The 21696-nt window shown below is 54.4% G+C and overlaps 1 protein-coding gene and 1 long non-coding RNA gene across 4 annotated transcripts; both read right to left on the reverse strand.

The window, feature by feature from the left end:
* Window positions 1-533: 533 nt before the first annotated feature.
* On the reverse strand, window positions 534-14219 carry LOC135420113 (uncharacterized). 3 transcript variants are annotated; one of them, XR_010433363.1, is made up of 6 exons: window positions 13935-14219; window positions 13372-13732; window positions 10585-10792; window positions 2724-6588; window positions 2158-2212; window positions 534-815 (listed from the first exon to the last, which is right to left on the reverse strand). It is a non-coding gene; the product is annotated as an uncharacterized LOC135420113 (long non-coding RNA). The 3 variants fall into 3 exon arrangements; XR_010433362.1 differs by having other exon boundaries at window positions 10585-10733; window positions 13372-14217; XR_010433361.1 differs by having other exon boundaries at window positions 13372-14217.
* Window positions 14220-16111: 1892 nt separating this feature from the next.
* On the reverse strand, window positions 16112-21173 carry BHLHE40 (basic helix-loop-helix family member e40). The gene is made up of 5 exons (XM_064667125.1): window positions 20896-21173; window positions 20739-20808; window positions 20367-20474; window positions 19696-19819; window positions 16112-18711 (listed from the first exon to the last, which is right to left on the reverse strand). Exons 1-5 carry the CDS (start codon window positions 20973-20975, stop codon window positions 17852-17854), a joined length of 1242 nt encoding a protein of 413 aa, XP_064523195.1. The 5' UTR covers window positions 20976-21173; the 3' UTR covers window positions 16112-17851.
* Window positions 21174-21696: the final 523 nt, after the last annotated feature.

A 21696-nucleotide genomic window follows, 5' to 3' on the forward strand; every position in this document is an offset into this window, starting at 1 on the left:
TTCTTCGGGATTTCTTATCATGTTGCAGTAAAACTTTCATTACTCAAATTAAGAGCTATGAATGGATATTAAACAGGATTTTTTTGATTGCCAGTGGGTTGGAAAACAGCTATTTTTCTGCACTGGTTCTCAAATTATTTTACAAATATTAAAGAGCTAAGATAATGCGTGAAGAATGGAGTGGGCTACCTGGATATGCACATCCCAACTCCAAGGGGGGTGGGAGAAGAAAGTTAAATAGTTTTATGGAGGCTGAATAATGAAGAGAGAGGGGCCAAGCAGCTCAGATGGTGCAGCAAAACACCCAGGGAGGCAGTAGCATCAGCACCTGGGAATTTTGGGTTGTTTAGTATTACTTATATTTGCAAAAACCAGCAAATACAGCACCAGGTATAACCCAGAGCCAGCTGATGCTAATAGGCCTTTCCCTTTCTTTTTTCCAGACGAATGCTACAACTTTGCTGTCCTTGCCCCTGGCTAACAAAAATCACACGCAGGAACTGCTTTTAAAGACAGGCAGACTTTAAAATAGATATTTTGAAGATATTATGATATTATTTATTTATATGAGAAATTATATATTTATTTATCTGATAATATTATTTATTTTATCTTTAGAGTATAAATTTTAAAGATATTATGTATGCAGCTGGCAGACACCTTTCTACTCCAGGATGGAGGGAGAGCAGCAGCATCTGCAGCTGATGAATTTGGGGAAGCCAAGCACAATGTGCACACCCCTCCAGAGGTTCCATGCTGTTTCTGGGACACTTGCAATGGCTTCTCCTTCTCCATCGCTGCCAGAAGGAAATCATCTAAATCACACAGAAAAAAAGGTTATTTCTCTGAGCCAGAAAAATGGGTGATATAAATTTCCTCTTCAGTGAAACAGGCGTAAAAAAGCAACTAGAGTGGGATGGGTATAAGAACACCAGGACTGCACACCGGGGCATGACAGTCTGGAGGATGTGGATCCGCATCCCAAGGATCCCCCAGTGCCCAGACTGGCCCTGGATCCCCCTGGCAGCTCCCTGGCCTTGGGAGAGCTGCACTAATTGGTTCGCCCTGCAGGGCCTTAGGCGGGAGGAATGGCAAGTGCTGCACACAGAAAATAAAGCCTGTTCCCACCCCTCTCCGGCTGACAGCATGCGGGGAAGGCGCTGCCTTCAAATGCCATGGCTCTGCCCCTCTGAAATCAGAAATTCCCAGCTTCCCAGTGGCAGGGAAGGCGGCTGTGCATGTGCTTTTCCACCCCAAAGCATGGCTTTCCTTTGTATCCATAAAAAGCCAACTAATATACTCCTTCCAATTAAGCTGTGATATGAACTGCACTTTGAAAGTTCTTAATCCATTCTCTGGTTCATTAACTCGGAAAATTTCATCCCCATGGTTAGCCCTATCAGAGAGGATGGAATGCCTGGCACCAATTAGTTCTAATAACGAGCTAAATTGTGCACAGATTTCGGAGTCTGTCATTAGTATGAGAAAATGGGACAGCTCCTCTCAGAATAGAGGATCTTACTGGACGTCCCTTTAATTTGTCTTTGGCGAACAACTCCTCCTGCAGACAAAGAAACTAATTGATTTGATGAGTTACAGACGCCTGCTGGGTGGCACCTCCCCTGCTGCCGAGCGAGGAGCCGCAGCCAAAAAATAGTGTCAACATTACTCTGAGATGTTGCTCTCCTGCTTGCTCAAGTTCCGTTGCTTTAAGGAGTGTCCTGTTTGTGCCACCAGTTTGCTCAGACACTGATTTTCTTTCAGGGGTTGAACTGGAAATTTGTAAAATAAAGAGACTGTGGGTGCCTCCCAGGCCAGGAGGCTCCCTTGTCAAGCGAGGGAGAAGCTCTTGGATTTGGGGAAGCTGAGGAGCTGTGAGGACAAACCGGAGCCTTCCTGGGGGCTGTTTCCAGCTCCTCTTTTTCAAGGCCCACTTAAAATATTCTCAAAAGAAACAAAGGTAGATGATAGTGGTTGTGAGATACGTGTCATCCTTCTCTTACAAACACATAAAGGAAAGGGTAAAAGATTAGTGGTCAGTTCTGAAGAGATGGACATTAAATAACTGATGGTTCCTAAACCTACCACAGCCTGTAACACAGTGTCTTCACGTCATTTTACTCAGGATTTTTGGTACTGCCACAGTTTAATACTCACTAAATAACCTGAAGAAGCAAAGGAAGGATTTCACCGTGTTTTCTTCATTGCTCTCCTGAAAAAAAAATAAGTGTCTGTTGTGCTGTTAGTGCTTGAGCTAAACCAGAAATATCCCTTTGCCACTAAGAAGGAGACATGCCATGAAAACTAAAAGATAACTTATTTCCTCAGAGATGTTTGCATGCTGCCAGCATGCCCTAAAGTCCTGCCTCTTTTCTGCAGCCCAGGACAGCACCAAGTCTTTACCACAGTGGAGAGCAGAGGCAGAGAAGGGGAGAGAGGTGTCAGTGAGGGCAGCCCAGCCCTGCTTCCCCAGGGATGTGAGGCGGGCAGCAGCGTGACTCCTGACGTGAGCACACGGATCTCATTTCCCGGTGTCATGGGATCACGGGGTGACAGAACGGTTTGGGTGTAAGTCAGAGGGGTGCCTGCTTGAACCCTGGGTTTCCATATCTCTAAGAGTGCTGCCTGCAGGTGAACCCAGGTGAAAATCCTCATCTCGTGCCACTGAGGCGACCTGGTGTCAGGTTCCTCGGGAGGCATCGCCTTTCATGCACCTCCTTTACCTTCGAGCAGTGTAGCAGCCTGGAAACGTGGCAGCTCCTCAGTTGGCAAGCTGTGGATTGTCTGTCACTGCCAGGGAAAATATAAATGATCGCAGGCACTTTAGCATTTCGATTTCCTAGATGCTGGCAGACACTCCGCAGCGTGAGCTGCTGCATGCAAGTGATGACCTTCAGGAATGCTGGCGTCTCCCAGTGGCGAAGCAGCAGGAGCATGAATCAGCAGAAGGGAGCAGGGAAAAAAAAAAGATGGTTAAAAAGGAGCCTGCTGTTTGCAGTAAGTTTTAAAAAATTTCCTCCTGGTCCTCCAGTCAGATTTATTAGCAGCGACCTTGGCACTTGCAGAGCCCCCTGCGCAAAAGCCAGGCCCATGCTTGCAGATTTATTGCACAGTCGGGGCCTTTGCCAGCCCAGTCACCGCATTTCACCCCTGCTGTAATTTAGATTTTAAATCCAAAAGGAAACAAACCCATTCTTCCAGTCTAAGCACAAACAGCCTCCAAGTGAGGCTCTGAAAGACGAGCACAGAGCCCGAGGCTGTGCGCAGGCACCTGTAGGACCAGAGGAAGCAGCACCGCAGGGGAATCCAGAGCAGGGACTTCTCAGGAGTCCTTGGTTAGACTGAGCCATGAGCCACCCACCCAGGGAGCAGGTGAGGGGCGAGGAGAGGCATTTTCTCCAGCCTCTGGTTTGAAGTAGAGCTTCCTACGAGCTGTTTGGCAAGAACCAGACAGCACTGCAGCCCCTTCCTGGCAAATGCCACTGCCCATGGTTGCCATAAGTATTTCAGTCTCCCCAGTGTGTTTTGCACCTCATGCCCGTCACCTGTGGCCCCTGGGGCACCACCTGGGCTACAAAGCCTCTCTGAACCCAGTGTCAAAGCACTGCCTTTGTCTGTGCAATTCTGTTTAGTAACAGTCACGATTCTCTCTCTGCCAGCTGTGAGACCCTGCCACATCGTCAGGACCTGCCTGACCACACTGTCAGGTGCTGCCCCTGCCCCACTCGCCCATTCCCGTGATGGGGAGTGGGATTGTGCCTGGCACAAATGCAACATGGTCCCAATTTCTGCTCGGGGTCTGGCTGTCCCCAGCAAGAGCCCTCTCAGCACAGCCAGCAGCAGTTGAACCCCCAGTACAGCCCAGGCTGGCTGCCGCGATGTCCCTTCTGGGCCCTGGGGACCCTTGTGTTCTTTGCACATTTATTCCCGCTTTTTCTCCCCGGCCAGCGGGTGCTCTGCTGCCTTTGCTTGGATTTTCCAGCAGAGGGGGATGCAGCCTCACCGAAACCGTCCTCCTTGCCCAAAGCCTTCGAAGATGCCTTCACCTTCATCCTCAATCAGGACCTCCCCTGACCTGGCATTGCCCGCACCCACACCCCAACCCTCCCCGGGCACATGGGCACCGCGGGGTCCAGCAAATCTTGCTTTGAATTGCACAGAATAAATCCAAATCAGGGGATTTGATCAGTGCTGAGCTGTTCAAGAGACACGAACAAACACGAAGAGCAATGCCATGTCCCACGTCAGCCCCAGCCTGCCCGGTGGGACCATCTTTGGGGCTTTGTCCCCAGTGTTGTCACAGACAAGGGGGAGAGAACTGCGTGGCCCTTTGAAATGAGGGGGGGGAGAGAGAGGGCTGCAGACCAGGTGCTGTGAAGTGAAGCACAGGGAGGTGAGAGTTTTCGCTCAGGTATCACTGATGCCCACGCTCCTGCCTTGTGGGGAGGGAGCATCCAACTTGCTCCAGGTGTGAGGGGCAAGTCCCAGGTGATGCTTTTGCCTTTAGTGGAGGAAGAAGCAACACATCTACAGGTACAAACAGCCTCCCAAGAACCCAGTCAGTTGAGCTGCACTGATTTACCAGCCAAATACTCGACTTGTTGTCTCAGCACTTGGTAGGAGTCCTGAACCGAGCAGGGGGAACTTCATGTATGTTGATGCTGAAACCACTTCTTGCTCAGGAGCAGCAGGGAGCACCCAGCCCACTCTCTTGCACTGGATTTTGGGTGCTCTGGTGTCTGTATTGTCCTTTGTCATCTCCTCTGGAAGTCATGTTCCATTTCACAGAGCAGGGCTGTCTCAGGGAGCTGGGCACCTCGCACGCTGTCATGTCAGAGAGCTGCACTTCAAGGCTATTTCCTATCAAAAGCTCCTTCTTCCAGCCACCCAGTTATTTTCTCCTTGGCTAAATCATCTGAAAATAGTCTGCAGCCATCCTAGTTCTTCCTGCTTTGTATGCATGAGCAGGAAAGAGAATTTAGGATTTTGCTGTAATGCCATACACAAAAGCCTGCTGGAGTGCATCACTTTGATTAGCTCTTATTCTACAACCAAGAAAACAGAAAAGAATAAAAATAAGGGAGAGCCCAGCATGTGGCTGCTGTGTCTTGCTGCTTCAAGGCTGCTCGAAAAATCTGCCTGGTTGCTCAGGGCCCTCATCAGTGGCATATTTGTGCATATTCCAATAATTGGTTGGTTTTTATCCTCTTAATAATGAGAGAGAGAAGGGCAGGAACACTGTAATGATTTGCTCACTAGCGCATCCCAAAACTTTGACTCTGGCAATAAACCAGCCCCATGCCTGACCCCGAGGCCTCCCCTTTGCTCGGTCACTTACTGCAGGCAGGTGACCCCTCTGACACCTCAGCACTCCACAGAGGGCACAGCAAAGCTTCCCAACCGCAAACAAGGCATCCCAGCTTGTGGAAGTCCAGGATGGAAAAATGTGATTTAGATCTGGGAATTAAATTAGCAAAAGGGATGAAAAAGAAGAAAAATACCTCACATCCAAGCACACATCTTTGGCAGAATTCATGGCTGGAAAAAAGTGTTGGGCTGTGAATTTTGCAGACAGCTCTGATGTGTGATGGAATGGACCGAACTCCTCGTTCTAAACTGCCTGAACTTTGAGGATTTGATGCAGATCCAGATTTTATATTTCCATTGGGGCCTTTCTCATTAAAACCAGAAGTAGAAGGATCTCGTTTCCCTGCAGAGGCTGTACCAGATATTAACCTGTCCCCTCTTCCTCTGTGCACTGGCCCCCTCCTCTTTATCCTCTCAGTTTTTGTGAGTCTTTGTCACAAGGCACTGACAAACCAAGTGGTCCTGGTTCTCAAACACGAGCACTGCAGTTCTGAAAAACTGGGCTACAGAATTCAGTGCAAGTCTCTGCATATGGATTTTTTTAAATAAACCTAATCCAAATAAAGCTCATCCGAAGCTGTGGGCATTCAAATCATGTCTAAAAACACAAGAACAGAGCAGAGACAGAATGTGACCGATGCTTCCCTGCTTCCCACCCAGCCAGGCGAGCACCAGTCATGAGACTCACACAGCTTAAATCCCACTGTTACACTTTCCCACCAGACAAATCCTACTTTATTAAACCAAAGTGCAAGGGAATTAGCAAAACCGCCTGTTTCCTTCACACTATAGTATATATAAGCAACCTAATCCATACGCCAAAGCTCCCACCGCTCTTAAAACCCCTCAGCTGGGAATTCCCGTCAGCAGCTCGCAGTCTCCCTCCTGTCAGCTCGGGATTACCTTTCCCTAACAGGGCACGGGAAGGAGAAAAACACGTGGGCACCTGCCAAATTCATCCCTGCGGCTCTGCTTCCCCGGTGACCCCCGGCTGAGGGAGAACTGCGGGGATGGGCGCTGGGGCAAGGGGCGCACACCAGACTAATTAGTGCTCGGCTTTGCTCATTAAAGAGCCTCCTTTGGCTGACCTGACCAAATGCTTCCCGTTGTTTCGGTCTGTCCCACGGCTGCTGGGAGGAGGGGGATTGATGAGCCAGGGAGGGATCTCCATCCCCTGCCTGCCCTGCCCGTCACCCCGCCTGGCAGGGGCAGCCCAAAACTCTGCGGAGAGAGAAAGGAAGTGCGAGTCAGTGCGAGGCCCGATGTTTCATTTACATGAGATAAGCGCCTTCATGTAGCAACTCGAAATCAAGGGTAATTGGCGGGGTTGGGAGGACGGTGTCTTTTGTTACACAAGGCGTAATGGGCCTCTTCGGAGGGAGCAGGAACCAGCCCTCCCGCGAGCGAATATTGCAGCCTGGAATAGTGATGTGCTACATCCTATTTCTCAGGAGGGAGGAAGGAAGGAAGGACACGTGAAAAGAAAATAGCAGTAAATGATCCCACTTCATCATTTTTTTTCCTGTAACCCTTCTGGCCTTACAAACAGGAACTTCATTTTAAACTAAAAATAAAGCATGATGCCTCTGTCGCAGTTGCGGTGGGTGTTCCCGAGGGCGCCGCTGGGCTCAGCCCGTTCCATATGCAGCCTGGGCAAGGCACGCTAGGAAAGTGCCTCCCTTTGCATTTGCTATATTTACATATCATCAGTTAGCAGGAGAACAGGATGTCCCAGGGGATCTGAAATAGGATATACCACACTCCAGCTCCTGGTCAGTTCAGCCACGGGCCAGGCCCGTATGACTGATCCTGGTCGCCTGTCAGCCCCTGGCTCCGGGACTGCCGGCGGTGCCCAGCAGGTGTTATCCATCCCCATTCCTGGCTGGCACACGGGCAGAGCGGCTGCGGCATCCCCAGCCTTCCTCAGACACGTGTGGCTGAGGCAGAGCAGAGCTGGGGAGGGGTGGAAAGCTCCTATTTCTCTTTCTGCCACACCTTTTTCTTTTTTTTTTGCGAGGGCAGGGGAGATTTGTTCTGCTTTCAACAAAATCAGGTCTATATTCTCCTCTACATGTAGTTTTTCATAGTAAACCCCCAGCAGCCATCAGGAGCCTTTCAGTACAAGGTGATGGAGTGCAGCAAGGCATTTCCAGGCAGGAATGCCAGGGCAGGAGCAGAACCCCAGCACAGCTTATCACAGGCCTTTGGAGGGTCTCACAGGGGTGCAATGAGCAGAGCTGGAGAGGGTGGGTGGGCAGATGAGGGGTGGATACCCCATTCTCTGCTAGAAGGGTGACACCCGGGACTGCAGCCCCTGCAAGGCACGAGCTGTCCTGTCGGAAGCACACTGGGTGCCCTGCCTACCTCACCACCTTGGATTTAAATGCCTTTCTCACACGCTGGGCGTAGCTGCCAAGTATTGTGCCTTCAGTACATCACTCCACCTTGATTTCAAACCACTTCAGCTTGTGTTTGGGAGTGGTTTCCAAGCATTCAGCTCACCCATATCTTATCCACACTGGTTTCCTTTATGAGCTGCACCCACCACAGGTCCAGAGCTTTAAATGCAAACCCAAACAAATATGTGGTAGCGCTTCCCATTCCCACTGGACTGGCCTGGAGTGGGAGTGCAATGAGTCAGGAGTACCATAAAGGAAAGTGAAATAGATCCACCCTGAGCAGATGATAGGATCAGGACAGATTAGTAGCCTTGGATCAGATTCAAGGGTCAGCATAAATCTTTAATCTTTGCAAAGTCCTCGAGCCTCCCTCCCCTCACTGTCTCACATGCACACACACCAGGCATGACTAAACAGCTCTCTGTGGGGATGGCAGACGCTTCAGAAACTCCCGGCTGGTTTTGGTTTGCAAAATAAAACAATAAAGCTGCTCTCTGCTCTGTGAATGTGAGAACTTCCCTAGGCAGGCAGGTCACCACTGGATGCTGTGGGTGCTGCCCTGTCACACCATGGCCACGGGGGCTGCGCCCACAGGGCACCTCCAGCCTGCCCTGATCCCACAGTCAGGCTGCAACACACTCAGCTGCTTAATGCATCGGGGAGAGCCAAGTGCAATCCCCACACTGGGCCTGATTAGGTCCCGACTACATGATCTGCCAGGACGTCATTACTTATTATTCCTCTGTATTTGCTCCCCACTGACGCTGTGCTCAGTGGCCATAATCTGGATAGTTCCCAGATTCACGTGGAGCTGCAAGTGGTTCACTCAGGGAAATGCCAGGCTGCCCTGGGGGCTGTCCCATGGGGATGCTCTGTGGGCAGTGGAGGGGCTGGAGGAGTGGTGGGTACCAGCTCTGCACCCAACTGATGCACTAAGGGAAAAGAAAGGAAAAAAAGTATAGCAAAAAGCCCTGGCCTAGTTTTTGTTAGTTTTTGTTTCACTGTGCTGGGCTCAGGCTTGAAGGATGTGGTTTGGTGGTCAGCGCATAAGACAGCAAATGAAAAAAAAAAATCCTTTGATTAAATCCAGATCAGGTCTATGCAAGCTCCTCCTACAGCCATCGGGAAATCACACGAGGGAAAACCCTGCCCACGGTTGCTGCCTGTGGCTGGGCACCGCAGGATGTGACCCAGGTCCCGTGGACGCCCTGTCCTGCTCCGAGGGGCCTTTGTCCCACGGAGCGAGGCGTCCCATCCCAGCACCAGGAGCACTCATTCCCCACGGGGGCTCTAGGACATCTATCTCACTGTGCATTAAGCTCCATCTCAAGCTTTCTTGATAGATTTATAACAATTCAAGTCACTCTCACCACTGCTCTGCGCACAAAGGGCCAGGCGAGTTCTGTATAAGTGAATATTTATATATTCCCATAAACATTTTTAATGGGAAATTGCCTAATATGCCTTATTAGAGGGAAAGCACGAGCAGCTGGCCGGGGGCGCCTGGCAGAGCTGCTGATGGTGAATGTGCTGTTGCTGCTGCACCTCACAGCTCTAATTGTTTCAGGAATCCTTTGACTCATGTTCTGAGCAGCTCCAGGATCTGCACGAAGATCTGTCTTGTCAGTCTCCTTAAAAACACCTTTGCCTCGCTCCTGGGTTCAAAAAGCTCATGCTGCAAATGCCTCCTGACCTCAAGTGCCCAAGGTGCTTGCCGGAGTCCGGCTGCAGCTGGAAAACCCCTGTGCTGTCCTGCCTCACCTGCACACGGCAGCTGGGCCCGGCTCTGCCACAGCAGGTGCCCAGCTGCTGCAGGCCCTGGGGACAAGGACCTGCCATCAGCCACCCCTCGCCCCAGGCAAGGTCCTGCCAGGGCCTGGCCAGCCCCACACCTGCCCGTTCTGTCCTCCTGGCCGAGCTCTGTGTGCTTTCCCAGGGCTGCACAGACAGTGAGTCCCTGACACACTCTGCAGCACAGGGAAGCTGTCCCTGTGCTCGTGAGCTCCACTGAGGAGCTGGGGCATGGACCACGCAGGTCCTCGGCTCCCCCCGGGAACCAGGGATGTCACCGAGCACTGCAGTGCCAGCCTGCTCTGTTACTATGGGGACGAGCACTGCAGGGACAGCAGGGATAAATGTACAAAAATCCCCGGCAGCTTCGCTCCCAGGGTGGCAGTGGGGATCACCAGGGTGCCATGACCTGCCCTCCCTCCCCACCCCTTGCCCTGCTCCGTGGCCTCCCACCCCTTTCGACACCGGGCTCCTTCCTATCTCGTCCCGATCTGCGAGGCTGACAACTCAGAGCTTACACACAGCTGTGGTTACGGCCGGAAACGCCTCACGGCCGAGGCGGCGTGCCCGCTGCCCTGCCCCACGGGATGGGCACCCGGCTGCCCCGGGAGCATCCCTCGGGAGCACCAGGGGCCTTGTGCTGGGGCACAGCACAGAGGCAGCGCAGGGGCTGTGCTCCCCACCAGCTCAGGCTTTGCCATGGCCGTGTCAGCACGGGAGGCAAAGCACCCACGGGAGCAGAGCGAGTCAGGCGTCTCACACTCACTCCTTATTCACTGGGCTACGTGAGCCAACGGCAGAGCCTGAATTCCCCTGACCTTTGGACACTCATTTAAACCATGGAAAGGGTGACAGGCGGGCAGGGAAAACAGGCAACGGCCTGGCGAGATGGCAGCAGGTGCTGCTGTTGGAGCCTCCACCCCAGGCCGGTCCCCGAGCTGGGGGTGTCCATCACCCCAGAGCCTTCCAGCACCCAGTGTACTCATGAGACAGCTCGTGAGACAGCTGTGTGCTGGTGGTCCCATACCTGCTCCTCCTGGAGAAAGCCACTGCTCCGACGGGAATGGGCCTGCGGAGGGATCAGGACCAGCTGTGCTGCCCGGAGGAGCCGCTGCTCGGCGAGGCTGGTGACAGCTTTCCCGAGGGCATCGTCTTAGAAAGCGGCTCTTGGGAGGCCTTGTGATTCAAGGGGAAAGCTCTGCAACACTCATTCTGGGAAGTTTCCATTTGAATTGCTGCAAAGAGCAGTTTTTCCATGATAAACAGATTGCTTCAGTTCCCCAGTAGCACTGGGGGGGTCACCACCACCCCCTCCCTCCTCGGCCCTTCCCGCACGGGGCCCTGAGTCATCCTCCAGCCCAAGGCTGGGCCGCGGGGCCGGCGCAGTGGGGCTGGGGCAGCAGGGCCCGGCGGGGTGGCGATGCCATGTGCTCCCAGCAGCCTCCCACACCACAGGGGAATTCAGCCCCAGAGCAGCCGGCACCACTTTGAGGTCAAATGTTTGTCTGAAATCAAGAACCAGAGAAAACCCCTCCCCAGCCACCTCCTGACCAGCGTGTGCAGAGCCAGGGCCCCTCTGAGGGTCCTGGGCTGGGACTGGGCTTCTTCATTCCTGAATGGGACTCTGACACTGGTGGGTCAAACACTTTGTGCACGTAATGCTTATGGGAACCCTGCCTCCTGCCAGCCAGGTGCTCTGGATCAAGAGGGGCTGCCCAGCACCCCACATTTCACTGCACCCCCAGAGCAGCACCCCAGCCTTGGCCGACCTTTGGGAGCAAACCCCACCTGTCTCCTCCCTGGATTGACACCAAAACCAGGTCGGGAGCTTTGCATCCCTGCCAGCTCCAAGGCAAACATCTAAGCAGTAGAGATCAGCGAGGGAGAGGAATCCCACTCCCTGTGCCTCTCTAATCCTGGAATAATGCATCCCGTGAAGTGCAGGCTGGATCCGGTCCAGCAGTCACGGAAGGCAGTGACAGACCTCCCACTGCTTTCAATGGGAGCAGAGCGAGCTGGGGTTTAATCAGCGTGGTACCAGCAGCAATAGCTCGTCAGCCTGAGCGCTCCTGAATACATTAGAATGCGTTGCCTATGCCCATAGGTCACATTTCATCTCAAATCACACCAATTTCACAACACACGCATTAATTCCATGTGATAATCATCAGCAACCACTTCCATTGGGGATGAAGCGTTGCCCTGCTGTGCCCCGATCGATAGCTGGAGTCAAAGCCTGCCAGCAGGTCCCATGGCAGTGGGAGGAGGGCACTGGGAAAGGCCCCCAACATGGCCATAACCTTATTAATGATTCGGCATCCAGAATAGAAATAAGAGTTAAATCTTCCCTAAGCTGCTCAGCCCCACACTGGTGTTGGATACATCCTCAGGCAGCAACACAAACACGAGCTCCGTGCACACCCCGTGACAGGGATAAGCAATATTTCAGCCCTAATAGTTTGCATATTCATCAGGACTTTCAAAGCAGAATAGATCTCGGCCTTTCCTTCAGCTGCCACTGCAAGGAGGTGAGCGGGGAGCAGCGCCAGAGGAGGGAATGCCACTGTACTTCCAGCAGCACCAGGGGCTGAAGGAAGGATAGAGCTGTACAGCAGAGAAAAGCTAATTATTCCTCTTGTGTGACAGCTCAGGCAACCACAGACTGCAGCCACCATTCCTCGGCCGGAGCTGTTGTTAAGGAAACAATAAACTGGGATCCCATCCTGGGTACTGGAATAATGAGCAGAGGTCAGGAGAGCAGGTAAAATGGACCTCTGGGGACAAGCCCAAGGCTCAGCGGCCAACACAGCTCTGCCTCCTCAGCATTTTTGCCCTCACAGATGGACATGGACAGTGCTGAGATGGCCGAGGGTCCGGCACCCCCAGCAAACACCCACCTGCCTGAGCCAGACCCGGCCTGAGCACTGGGCAGGGCTGCAGCCCCACGAGGGGGGAGAGTTGGGTGCCAGGAACAACCAGGACAAACCTTATCCGGGTCCCACCATCCCCTGGGCAGCAGCACACACAAGAGGAGATGGGGATCTGCCTTTTATCTCCAGGCATTCCCTCAGCTGTGTGGTGTTACCCAGCCTGCCCCCTTTGCAGTTTTTAACTTGACACATGTGGTGAAAAACCCTTCCCTGGCAGAGCTTTCCCGTTTGGCCGTTTCCAAAGGCACTGGATGTAATGGCAATAACTGACTCCATGGTGTGATGTGCCCGGGGCAAAAACACACCTGGGGGAAAGAGAAATGTCTAAGAAATAAATTATTCCAAAATAGGTAGAAATGTCAGCCTTCATTTCCAACCCCAGCACAGCACATGGTGCCCTGGGAGCGTGGGCATGAGAGCTCCATTGTTCCCAGTATTCCCAGTGGTGCAGAGGTGCTGCTTGCCCAGGGCCAGTAACGGAGTAGTCAATGAAGGGGCCAATTAGCAGCTCTCACCTGGCACCGAGAGGCATTTGGGTAGTTCTCAAAGTTCTCGAAGTGCCGTGAACTGCCAGGAGAAGGGCAGTGGGAAAGGTCTGGAACGCCCGGGAGCTGTGAGAGCCACGTCTCCTGGCTCGGGCAGCACACCGGGAGTCAGGGTTACAAAACATGGACACCCCGTGTCACATACCGGGGTCAGTGTCACCGGCCCCGTGGGTAGGGTTACACCAGCTCAGCCCCGCAGAGGAACTGTGCCTGCAGCCCTGTGGAGATCATCCCACCCCTGCCCCCACTGCCCGGGCATTCCCAACCCTCCTCTTCCATCCCGAGCATCGCACCCAGTGTCTAAAGGAAAAAAAAAAAAAAAAAAGACTTGCTCAAGACCTGCTGCTTTTTCCACGGTGAAGCAGAAACAGCAATTATCTGGTTCAGTCTGGTGCTGCTGGCCTGGAACATGCCATGACAACGTGTTTCTCGTTTCAAAGCCTCTTTTGTACTAGGACACAGTTCAAGGGATCTTGCAATGCCTGCATTTGTAAACACGCCGCACTTGCAGCTACACGCTTTGCAGATGAAAGCCGAGGCGGAGCACCAGGGCCCTCTCCCTGTGTCACGGCCGGGCACCGGGAGCTCCCCCTGCTCCCCCGCCGCAGCAGGACGTGCTGAATCAGGGCCTCGGCAGCCCCGGGGCTGGGCAACCATGCGTGGTCCTCAAAAGTCATGGCACGTTCAGAAAAATGGAGTCCTGGAAAAGGGAGGGGAAAAAAAAATCACAGCAAAAAATGTGCGTCACTGCAGATTATTTTAGGCCTTGGTCCATGCATAATGCAAATAAGCAGCTCCCGGGGTACATGCCTGTAAAAACCATCCAGTCCCACAGCACTCGGTTATAGGAGCTTTCCAAACAGGTGGTGAAAAGCTAAAATTATGTGTCTGTGTGTCCTCACCGGGGTTAGGAAAGGCCCTGGCTCCCGGGAAGGCTCTTCCCCTGCCTCCACAGGGCTGGTATGAAACGGGACCGAGACACTAAAAAATTCAGGAGCGTTTCTTTCCTTTTGAGGCAATCCTGGGCTCCCTCTCACCAAACCACACTCAGCACCCCCACGGCACCCTTTGATCTGCCTGAACCCGCTGCCCCCTCGCACCCGCTCTTCACACACCCTGACTTTATATTTTTGCTTTTTCTAAAAATCGTTGTATCCTCCTCGCCTGACTTCAAGGAGTCGCTCGGGAAGCCCTATTTATGGGTTGAAATGCTGCTGAAAGAGTTATTGCCGTGTTATTCAGCTGTTGTGCCAAGCCTGCATGGGGATCGGGTTTCTGCTGAAAGGGTGCCAGGCACGTCTTTTTCCAGGAACCAGCAGCCGTATTTAGCCTCCGGCTGCACATGAAAGACTGCAGTCGGAAACGTGACATTGTGTCAACATTTGAGGCAGGTCAGAGCTGGGTGAGACCATGAAAACAAGTCCAGGGAACTCTGCACACCCCGCCGGGGCTGCCCGGCGCTGGCGCCGTGCCGGGGGTCGCCCCTCCATCGCCCTCCTCCCTGGATGCCCCCTTGGCTCCGGGATGCGGCGCCGGGCTCTGCCCGCGGGGAGTGCGCAGGGCAGGGCAGTTCGGGGTCCCCGCCCGGTGCCACCACAGGGGCAGCCCCTGCCCCACGACGTGGCCGGTGCCTGCTCTGCCCCACAGAACTCACCTGTCCCGCTGGCACCCCGCCAGGGCAGCAGAGAAAATCCCTGGCCCGTAATTATCCTTTGCTTCCTGGATAAATGTTCTCTCTTCCACTCTTTTTTTACAATTCTCTTCCCCCCCCCCCCCCAATAACTGAAGATCTGGGGTTGCTGTGAGTTCTCCCACCATGGGACAAAGTGGGTCAGGAGATGGAGACCGAAGGGGAGTAAGAGCTGTGAAAAGGAGCCAGAAATCCAGCGGGTCCTGAGGCTGGAGGTGCCCTGTGCTGAGCACCAAATGGGGGTTACTACAGTTGCCTTCAGTGAGATCAATATTTAGGCCTAATTAAAACAAACACAGCATGAACGCCAGGAAGTGTGAAGGGCCCAAACACATTAAGCAGCCCTGCACTTTTTTCTAGTATTACTTAAGCTAACATTTCTTTGAGCTAATTCTAACCACAGTCTAACAGCAGCCCCTGGGCACCTGCCTCTCTCTGCAGGGTCCCAGAGGTGCTGCAGCCCAGGACTGAGCAAAGCTGGACCAGTTGGGCCCTTAAACACTCCCCACGTTTTGTGCTTCATCTGTGAAAACCCAAAATCCCCCCCTGAAGTGCCCGTGCCCCATCCCCACAGAGGCAGCACCGCCAGGAAACCGAGTCCTCCCACCCATCCCTTCGCTTCTCCCATCTTGTGCCTTCAGGAGAGGTTTGGAATCAACAACATCTTGTGCAGAGGCCATATGTGGCTCATACCCCCAGCCCTTGCAGCAGCAGTGAGTGAAGGCACCGGGCTGCTCCACCACCTGCTGAAAGTCCCAAACCAGGGACACCCGGGACATGTGGAGGTAGCAGGGATTGCTCCCAGCCAAGGCAGGACCTGGCCCTGGCACCCCTCAGCCTCAAGGGGCCGGTGGGCACCGTCCTGGCAGTCCTGTGGCAGCTCTGACAGAGGCTGAGGGCACTGGTAAAGCAAAACCAGTTTGCAACAAGCCCATTTTCCACCAGGTACCAGGCAAAGCCTGTGGAGACGCTACATCTTCCATGGCGAGGGGCTGCCTCCTCCCCATGGAGCTTGGGGCCCAGGAGCCAAATGCCAGACACAGGGAGCACAACGTGACATCAGGAGAGAGCAGGAAAGCCAGCCAGGCTCTCCTGGCACCTCCTGCGGGTTGGGAGCAAAAAAAATCCCTGGAGGTGCCAAGGGAGTTAAAATAAATAAATATCTCTGGTGACAGGGGTAATGGGACCCTGAGCTCCTTCAGGCACCCATGGCAGAGGAGACATGGGGGCAGCGAGGAGAGTCCTGCTCCCCCCTGCACCCCGAAATCCCCACTTCTGCCTGCACCCCGAGATCCTGCTCCCCTCTGCACCATCCCATTGCCATCCACTGCTGGACCAGACCACACAAATGACCCTGCTCAAACATTTCAAAGCACAGGAGGCAAACCCTTATCTTCCACAGGAAAAGAATTATTTTATTAAGCATTTTTAAACAACTACTTAACATTTACTCAAGATAAAAATATGTACAATATCCCACCTTGAAGGCAACTCCAAAATATAAACACTGTACCTCTCCCGAGAGAAAAACGGAATATTCTTCTCTTCAAAAAAAAAAAAAAAAAGACAACCCAGAAACAAGAATACATTCATATTTCTCACTTCTTTATGCTCAAGTAGTTATACAAATAATAAACATCTGAAACGTTTTACCTTTTAATATATTTATATAATATATATATATATATTTATAACAGGATTTTACAAATAAAGGCAACAACTGTTTACCAAAAAAACCAAAAAACCAACAACAAAATAAACGTTAGAACACAATCTGCAATCAAGCATAGTGCATCTCAACAGCTGGTGCAATGGGAGGGCGACAGGAGGATCCAGACAACGGGGTTCTGGTCACCAGTTCTCAAAACCAGTCAGAAAAAAACCATCAAAGAGCACTGCCTTTTGCAGTGAAGTTTGGGGTTTTTTCCTTAAAAAAAAAGGCTAAATGGGAGATGATGTTCCTCTGCAGAGAAAGCCCCTTGCAGTTTAACAGTGTCACCAGCCAACCCCTCTCTCTCTTAACACAGGGATGTGAGCCAGGGTTTGCCAAGGAGACTGAGGAATTCAGATGCTCAAACCCTGCCGGGATCCGACTCCTCTGAAAATCCCAGCCTTTCATTTTCCAAAGGCACTGACAGGGGCACACATTCAGCAGGGATTGTGCTGCCCACTCCGGCTGAACTGCTCCCTCTGGCACAGAGCTCCCCCCTGGCCCAGCCAGGAGCAGCTGGGCCGGGAAAACCTGGAGATTCCCGACAGACCCGGTGAGACTGTACAGCAGCAGCGGGAGAGGCCGGAGTCAGGTGCAAGAAGCCAAGTGATCCATGGGATATTTCCTCCCCAACCCGGCCCAAAGTAGCAGCTCAAGTTACAGGAAGGGGCGCAGGTTAATTGATTTATTAGATGTATGCCATGGAAAGCTCCAAGCAGCAGCTACCTTTTATTTCTGAAAAACAGATAAATGCATCAGCAAAGGTGTGGAGAGAAACCCATCTTAGGTCTACCTGACCCTGCATGACCAAGCAGTGACCACTGCCCTGCTCCTCCTGGTGCCACTGCCACCACCACAGTGACCACTGCTCTGCTCCTCCTACACTCCTGGTGGCATTGCCACCACCACCACACCACGCCTGGGGTCACTCAGACACTGGTGACCAGTGGAGCACCCACCAGTCCAGCTGGAACTGGACAGGGAGCCGTTGCCTTGGGAGCCGTTCAGGGAAGTACCGTGTTTCACGTCCAGGTATTCTGGATGTGCAGACCCTCAAACCAAGTCTGCCCAATGGAATATTTTTTCACAGCTTTGCAGTACAGTCGCAGCTGACCGAGTCAACTGTTGCTCTGTAGATGTGGAGAGGGAAGAAGGGCAGGGGTAAAGCACAAACCCCTTCTTTTTACTTTCTAATCTTTTGGAAGAAGTTGTGAATCGCAGAGCTGGGCACATCCTTCATCCTTCTCCAAGCTACCTGACAAGTCAGAGAAAAGGGGATTTAGCTTCCTGTGTGCAGTGAACCTTATCCCCACACCTCAGTCCAGCCAATATAGAAAAGGGAAACAGTCTCAAACTAAAAAAAAAAAAAAAAAAAAAAAACAAAACAGAAAAAAGAAAAAAACCCAGTCACACTGTGCTTAGTCTTTGGTTTCCAAGTTCAAAGGAGGAATCTGCTTCAAAGCTTGCAGCAGAGCTGAGGAGTCGATGGGGGAATGGGCCGGGACAGGAGAAGGGAGTCTCTGGGGCATCAGCAGAGGGGGGGAGATTTTGTCGGGGCTCATGAAGCCCGTGAGTGCTGCGGCAGAGGCCGGGAGGCTGGGGTACAGCACGGGCACCGAGGCCGGGTACCAGCACTTCTCCAGCATGGGCAGGTAGGCGGTGGCGGACGGCGGGATCAGGTAGAAAGGCAGGCACAGGGGAGGCTGGTGAGCGTGGGGGCCCAGGAAGCTGCTGGAAGAGCCCATCATGTCGCTGCCAAAAGGGCCCTCGTCCTCCGGCGACTCCAGCCTGCTCCTTTTGGCCGGCGGGTCCTCAGTCTCTTGCTTAATAGAGCTTATTCTCTCCTGCACGGCGTACTTGAGGTCGGTATCCTTTTTGAAATAGGGCTGCTCGGGTTTGGAGTCACTTTTCTCCAGCTCCCCCCCGTACCCGCTGTCCGTGTCCGTGTCGCTGCCGCTCTGCTCCCCGCTGGAGTGAGCGAATGTCCGCTGGATCACGGGCACGCAGTTCTTCCCGTGGCCCTCGCCCGCCGTGCTCAAGGGCATGGGCTTCTCCTTCAGGTCCACCATTTTGGGGGGGATGTCCCCGGCCTTGCGGGCGGCCCCGCCCTGCAGCACCTCGCTGGCCATGCGGTGCAGGTGGCTGACCAGCTGCGACGACTTCAGCTCCTTGCCGTTCTCGTGCTTCGCCAGGTATTGCAGCATTTCCTTGGCACACATCTGGAAACCCGATCGAAACATTTCCTGGCTGGAATCAAGGTTTCTCGATGACAGGTCACCTAAGGGAACATTAACAGAAAGAAATTAAAAATTAACAACATGCTAAATAGTTCCACTTCCATTTCTGAGGAGGACCGGAGATGATATTGAACCTGGGGTCCAGCACAGCCAGAGGGGACTGCGACGGTCAACCTGGACTCTAGGAACAGAAATCCTGGGATTCCTGCAAAAATGAACATTTTCACTGGAACATCCACCTGTCCACTTTTACATAACAACTTTAAGCTTATTTTTCATTCTGTATTTACTGTAAAATCCACCTTCAACAGGTGCTGGAGTACAGAGCACAGGAGTGAGTCAAGCTGTGCCTTCCCCAGGAACCACCCCTGGGACCGCAGGGTGCACCTCGCCCTGCACCTCCGGGCAGGGAGCTCCGGGAGCTGCTCCACCAGCAGCTCCACCAGCCCCGGGCAGCTCCACCACCCTCCCTGTGGCTGCCGGGGCAGGGACGGCTCCCCCAAAAACTCAGTTTTACTTTATCAGATTCACGTGAGTGCCACATGTGAAAACAGGAGGAGGAAGTATATCTAAAGCTGATAAGCTGAAACACCGAGTCCCTTCTGTGTGCAGAGCACAGGCCAGCTCAGTTATTTAGAAACTTAAAAAAGGTGTGTACAAAAAGCAGATTCATTTTCAGAAAAAAACACCCAAACAAACCCAACTGGGTTATGTAAAGCTCATGAACACAAACGGGAAGATTTAGGTAGCTTTGGAGAGAACCTCACAGCAAACCTGGGCTTTAACTACAACTACTTAAAACCCAATTTGATTGCAAACAACCCCACAGGGCACTGACTGCCGTGAGAAATGCATCTTTTTTTGCAACAGCTCGTAAGCAAAGCCAGAGAAAATGACAGCGATGAAAGGCCAGAGCTCCTGCCTCCTCCCTTCCCAGGAACGAGGTGTCACAACCGCGTTTCGCAGCCTCCCCAGAGAGAGTCCCTCACACACAGGGGCTCACACGGCGCCGCAGGAACACTCACCTGCCTGCAAACCGTTCTGCAGAGCGATGATCTTCTGCTGCTGCTGCTCGATGAGATTAGTCAGTGCCTTCACGTGCTTCAAGGTGAGCTCCAGCACCACAGCCTTCTCCAGGTGACCTAAGGTCTGGGAGCACAGGGACAGGTTGGCGCCTGCTGCGGGGTTGGACATGCAGGCAGCAGCCTGTGGGGCTGCCAGAGCCCTCCCGGGAGCCGAGGGAGGACGGGCACGGTGTGATCCTGAGCAGCGCAGGACTATAACCGACAACATTCCAGGAAATAAGTTAAAAAGCGGGCTCCGGGAAAGGCTCTCACAGAACCCTATGGGTATTTTCGGACCAGCCGCATAGCTCAGGAGAAGGCTTTTATTTATCCGTTCTGCTGCCCCTGCTGGCACCGTGACTTGAGCCCGGGAGAGCCCTGGGGAGCCCGGCCGGGGGCTCCTCTCGCCCGGCAGCGAGGGGGGGTGTCCGGCGGGCAGTTCCCGCAGGGACCCACACTCACAGAGCCACCCGAGAACATCCCTCCCGAGAAAGTTTGGGATGCGCTTACAGCCCGTCCGGGTGTGCAGCACCACGGAGCGAAAACACAACCCACCCCAAATCCGCGGCGAAACGGCAGCAGAGCCCCGTCCATCCCCCGGCCCCGGCGCTCCGCCCGCCGCTCGCACCTACCGTGAGCTTGAGGTGCTCGGGCAGCAGGTCCTTCAGCTGCGCGATGCACTCGTTGATCCTGTCGCGCCTCTTCTTCTCGATCAGCCGGTGCGGCAGCTTGTAGGTCTCCTGCGGGGCCGGGGGCAGCGGGTCAGCGGGGGGAGAGCCCGCACGGCCCCGCTCCCGCTGCTCCTCCCGCCCCGGGTGTCCCGGGGAGCGGCCGATTCCCATTCCCGCTGCTCCTCCCGCCCCGGGTGTCCCGGGGAGCGGCCGAGCCCCCGCCCCGGGAGCGCTGTCACTGCCACTGCCGGGGCGCGCACTCCCCGATTTATCCCGTTAACCCACAATTTTACCTTATCACCCCCCCAATTTACCCGTCCGCCCTCAACTTACCTTGTTGTCCTCGCTCCTCTTCAGCCCCCTCCGGGGCTTGTACACCTGGTACATGTGCGCGAAGTCCAGCCTGCACAGGGGAAAGCAGAGCAGCGCGTTACCCCCTGCCCGGAGCCGCTCCCCCCGCCCGGCCGGACCCCCCGGACCCCCCGCTTACCCCGGCAGGTCCGCGCCGTCCAGGGCGGGCAGTTTGCCCAGGCAGGCGGGCGGGGGCTGCGCGCTGGGGATGCGCTCCATGGCGGGGGCGCGGGCGGTGCGGGGCGCGCTCAGGGGCTGCGGGCGATGCCGGCGCCGCTGCTGCCGCTCCTGCTGCTGCTCATGCCGCGCCCGCAACGCGCGGGCTGAGGAGCGGCGGGGCGGCCGCGGGCCGGGTTAAATGCGGGCGAGTGGGTGGACGGGAGCGACGTGCGGAGCCCTGTGACCGCCGGCACGTCTGGCGGCCCCGGCGCCCCCGCCCCGCCGTCACATGAGCCTCACGTGGCGGCGGCGCGGGGGGAGGCGGGGCCGCCCGGACCGGCCCCCCCGCCCGCACGTGTGTCCCGGCGCGGCGGCACCGCCGCTCCCGTCCCGGTGTCCCCGCCGCTCCCGTCCCGGTGTCCCCGCCGCTCCCGCTGTCCCGGTGTCCCCGCCGCTCCCGCTGTCCCGGTGTCCCCGCCGCTCCGTGTCCCGGTGTCCCCGCCGCTCCCGCTGTCCCGGCGGCACCACTGTTCTGCTGTTCCCGCCGTTCCCGCTGTCCCGGCGTCCCCGCTCCCCGCAGGCGGCAGCCGCGGTGCCGGTGCTCCCACTGTGTGCGCTGAGACCGGGATAAAATAAATCACCCCCCAAAGTGACAGAGGCGCAAACACGGACCCGGGGAAAACGGCGGCTGCGGAAGTTTGGAAGTGTGGGAAAAAAAATAACTGAGAGTCACTAAAATGTGGCTCTGGGGAAATGTCGGTGCTGCGGGGAAGTTTAGGGC

This window comes from Pseudopipra pipra, chromosome 11, assembly GCF_036250125.1.
Source record: "Pseudopipra pipra isolate bDixPip1 chromosome 11, bDixPip1.hap1, whole genome shotgun sequence".
NCBI lineage: Eukaryota > Metazoa > Chordata > Aves > Passeriformes > Pipridae > Pseudopipra > Pseudopipra pipra.

Bases quoted from the DNA above. Each gene is read 5' to 3' on its own strand.
- BHLHE40 (XM_064667125.1), bottom strand. From the start codon at position 20,975: ATGGAGCGCATCCCCAGCGCGCAGCCCCCGCCCGCCTGCCTGGGCAAA. The intron at 19,820-20,366 runs GTAGGTGCGAGC...CTGTGCTCCCAG, and splicing joins CCGAGCACCTCAAGCTCACG to ACCTTAGGTCACCTGGAGAA. The intron at 18,712-19,695 runs GTGAGTGTTCCT...ATGTTCCCTTAG, and splicing joins GCAGAACGGTTTGCAGGCAG to GTGACCTGTCATCGAGAAAC.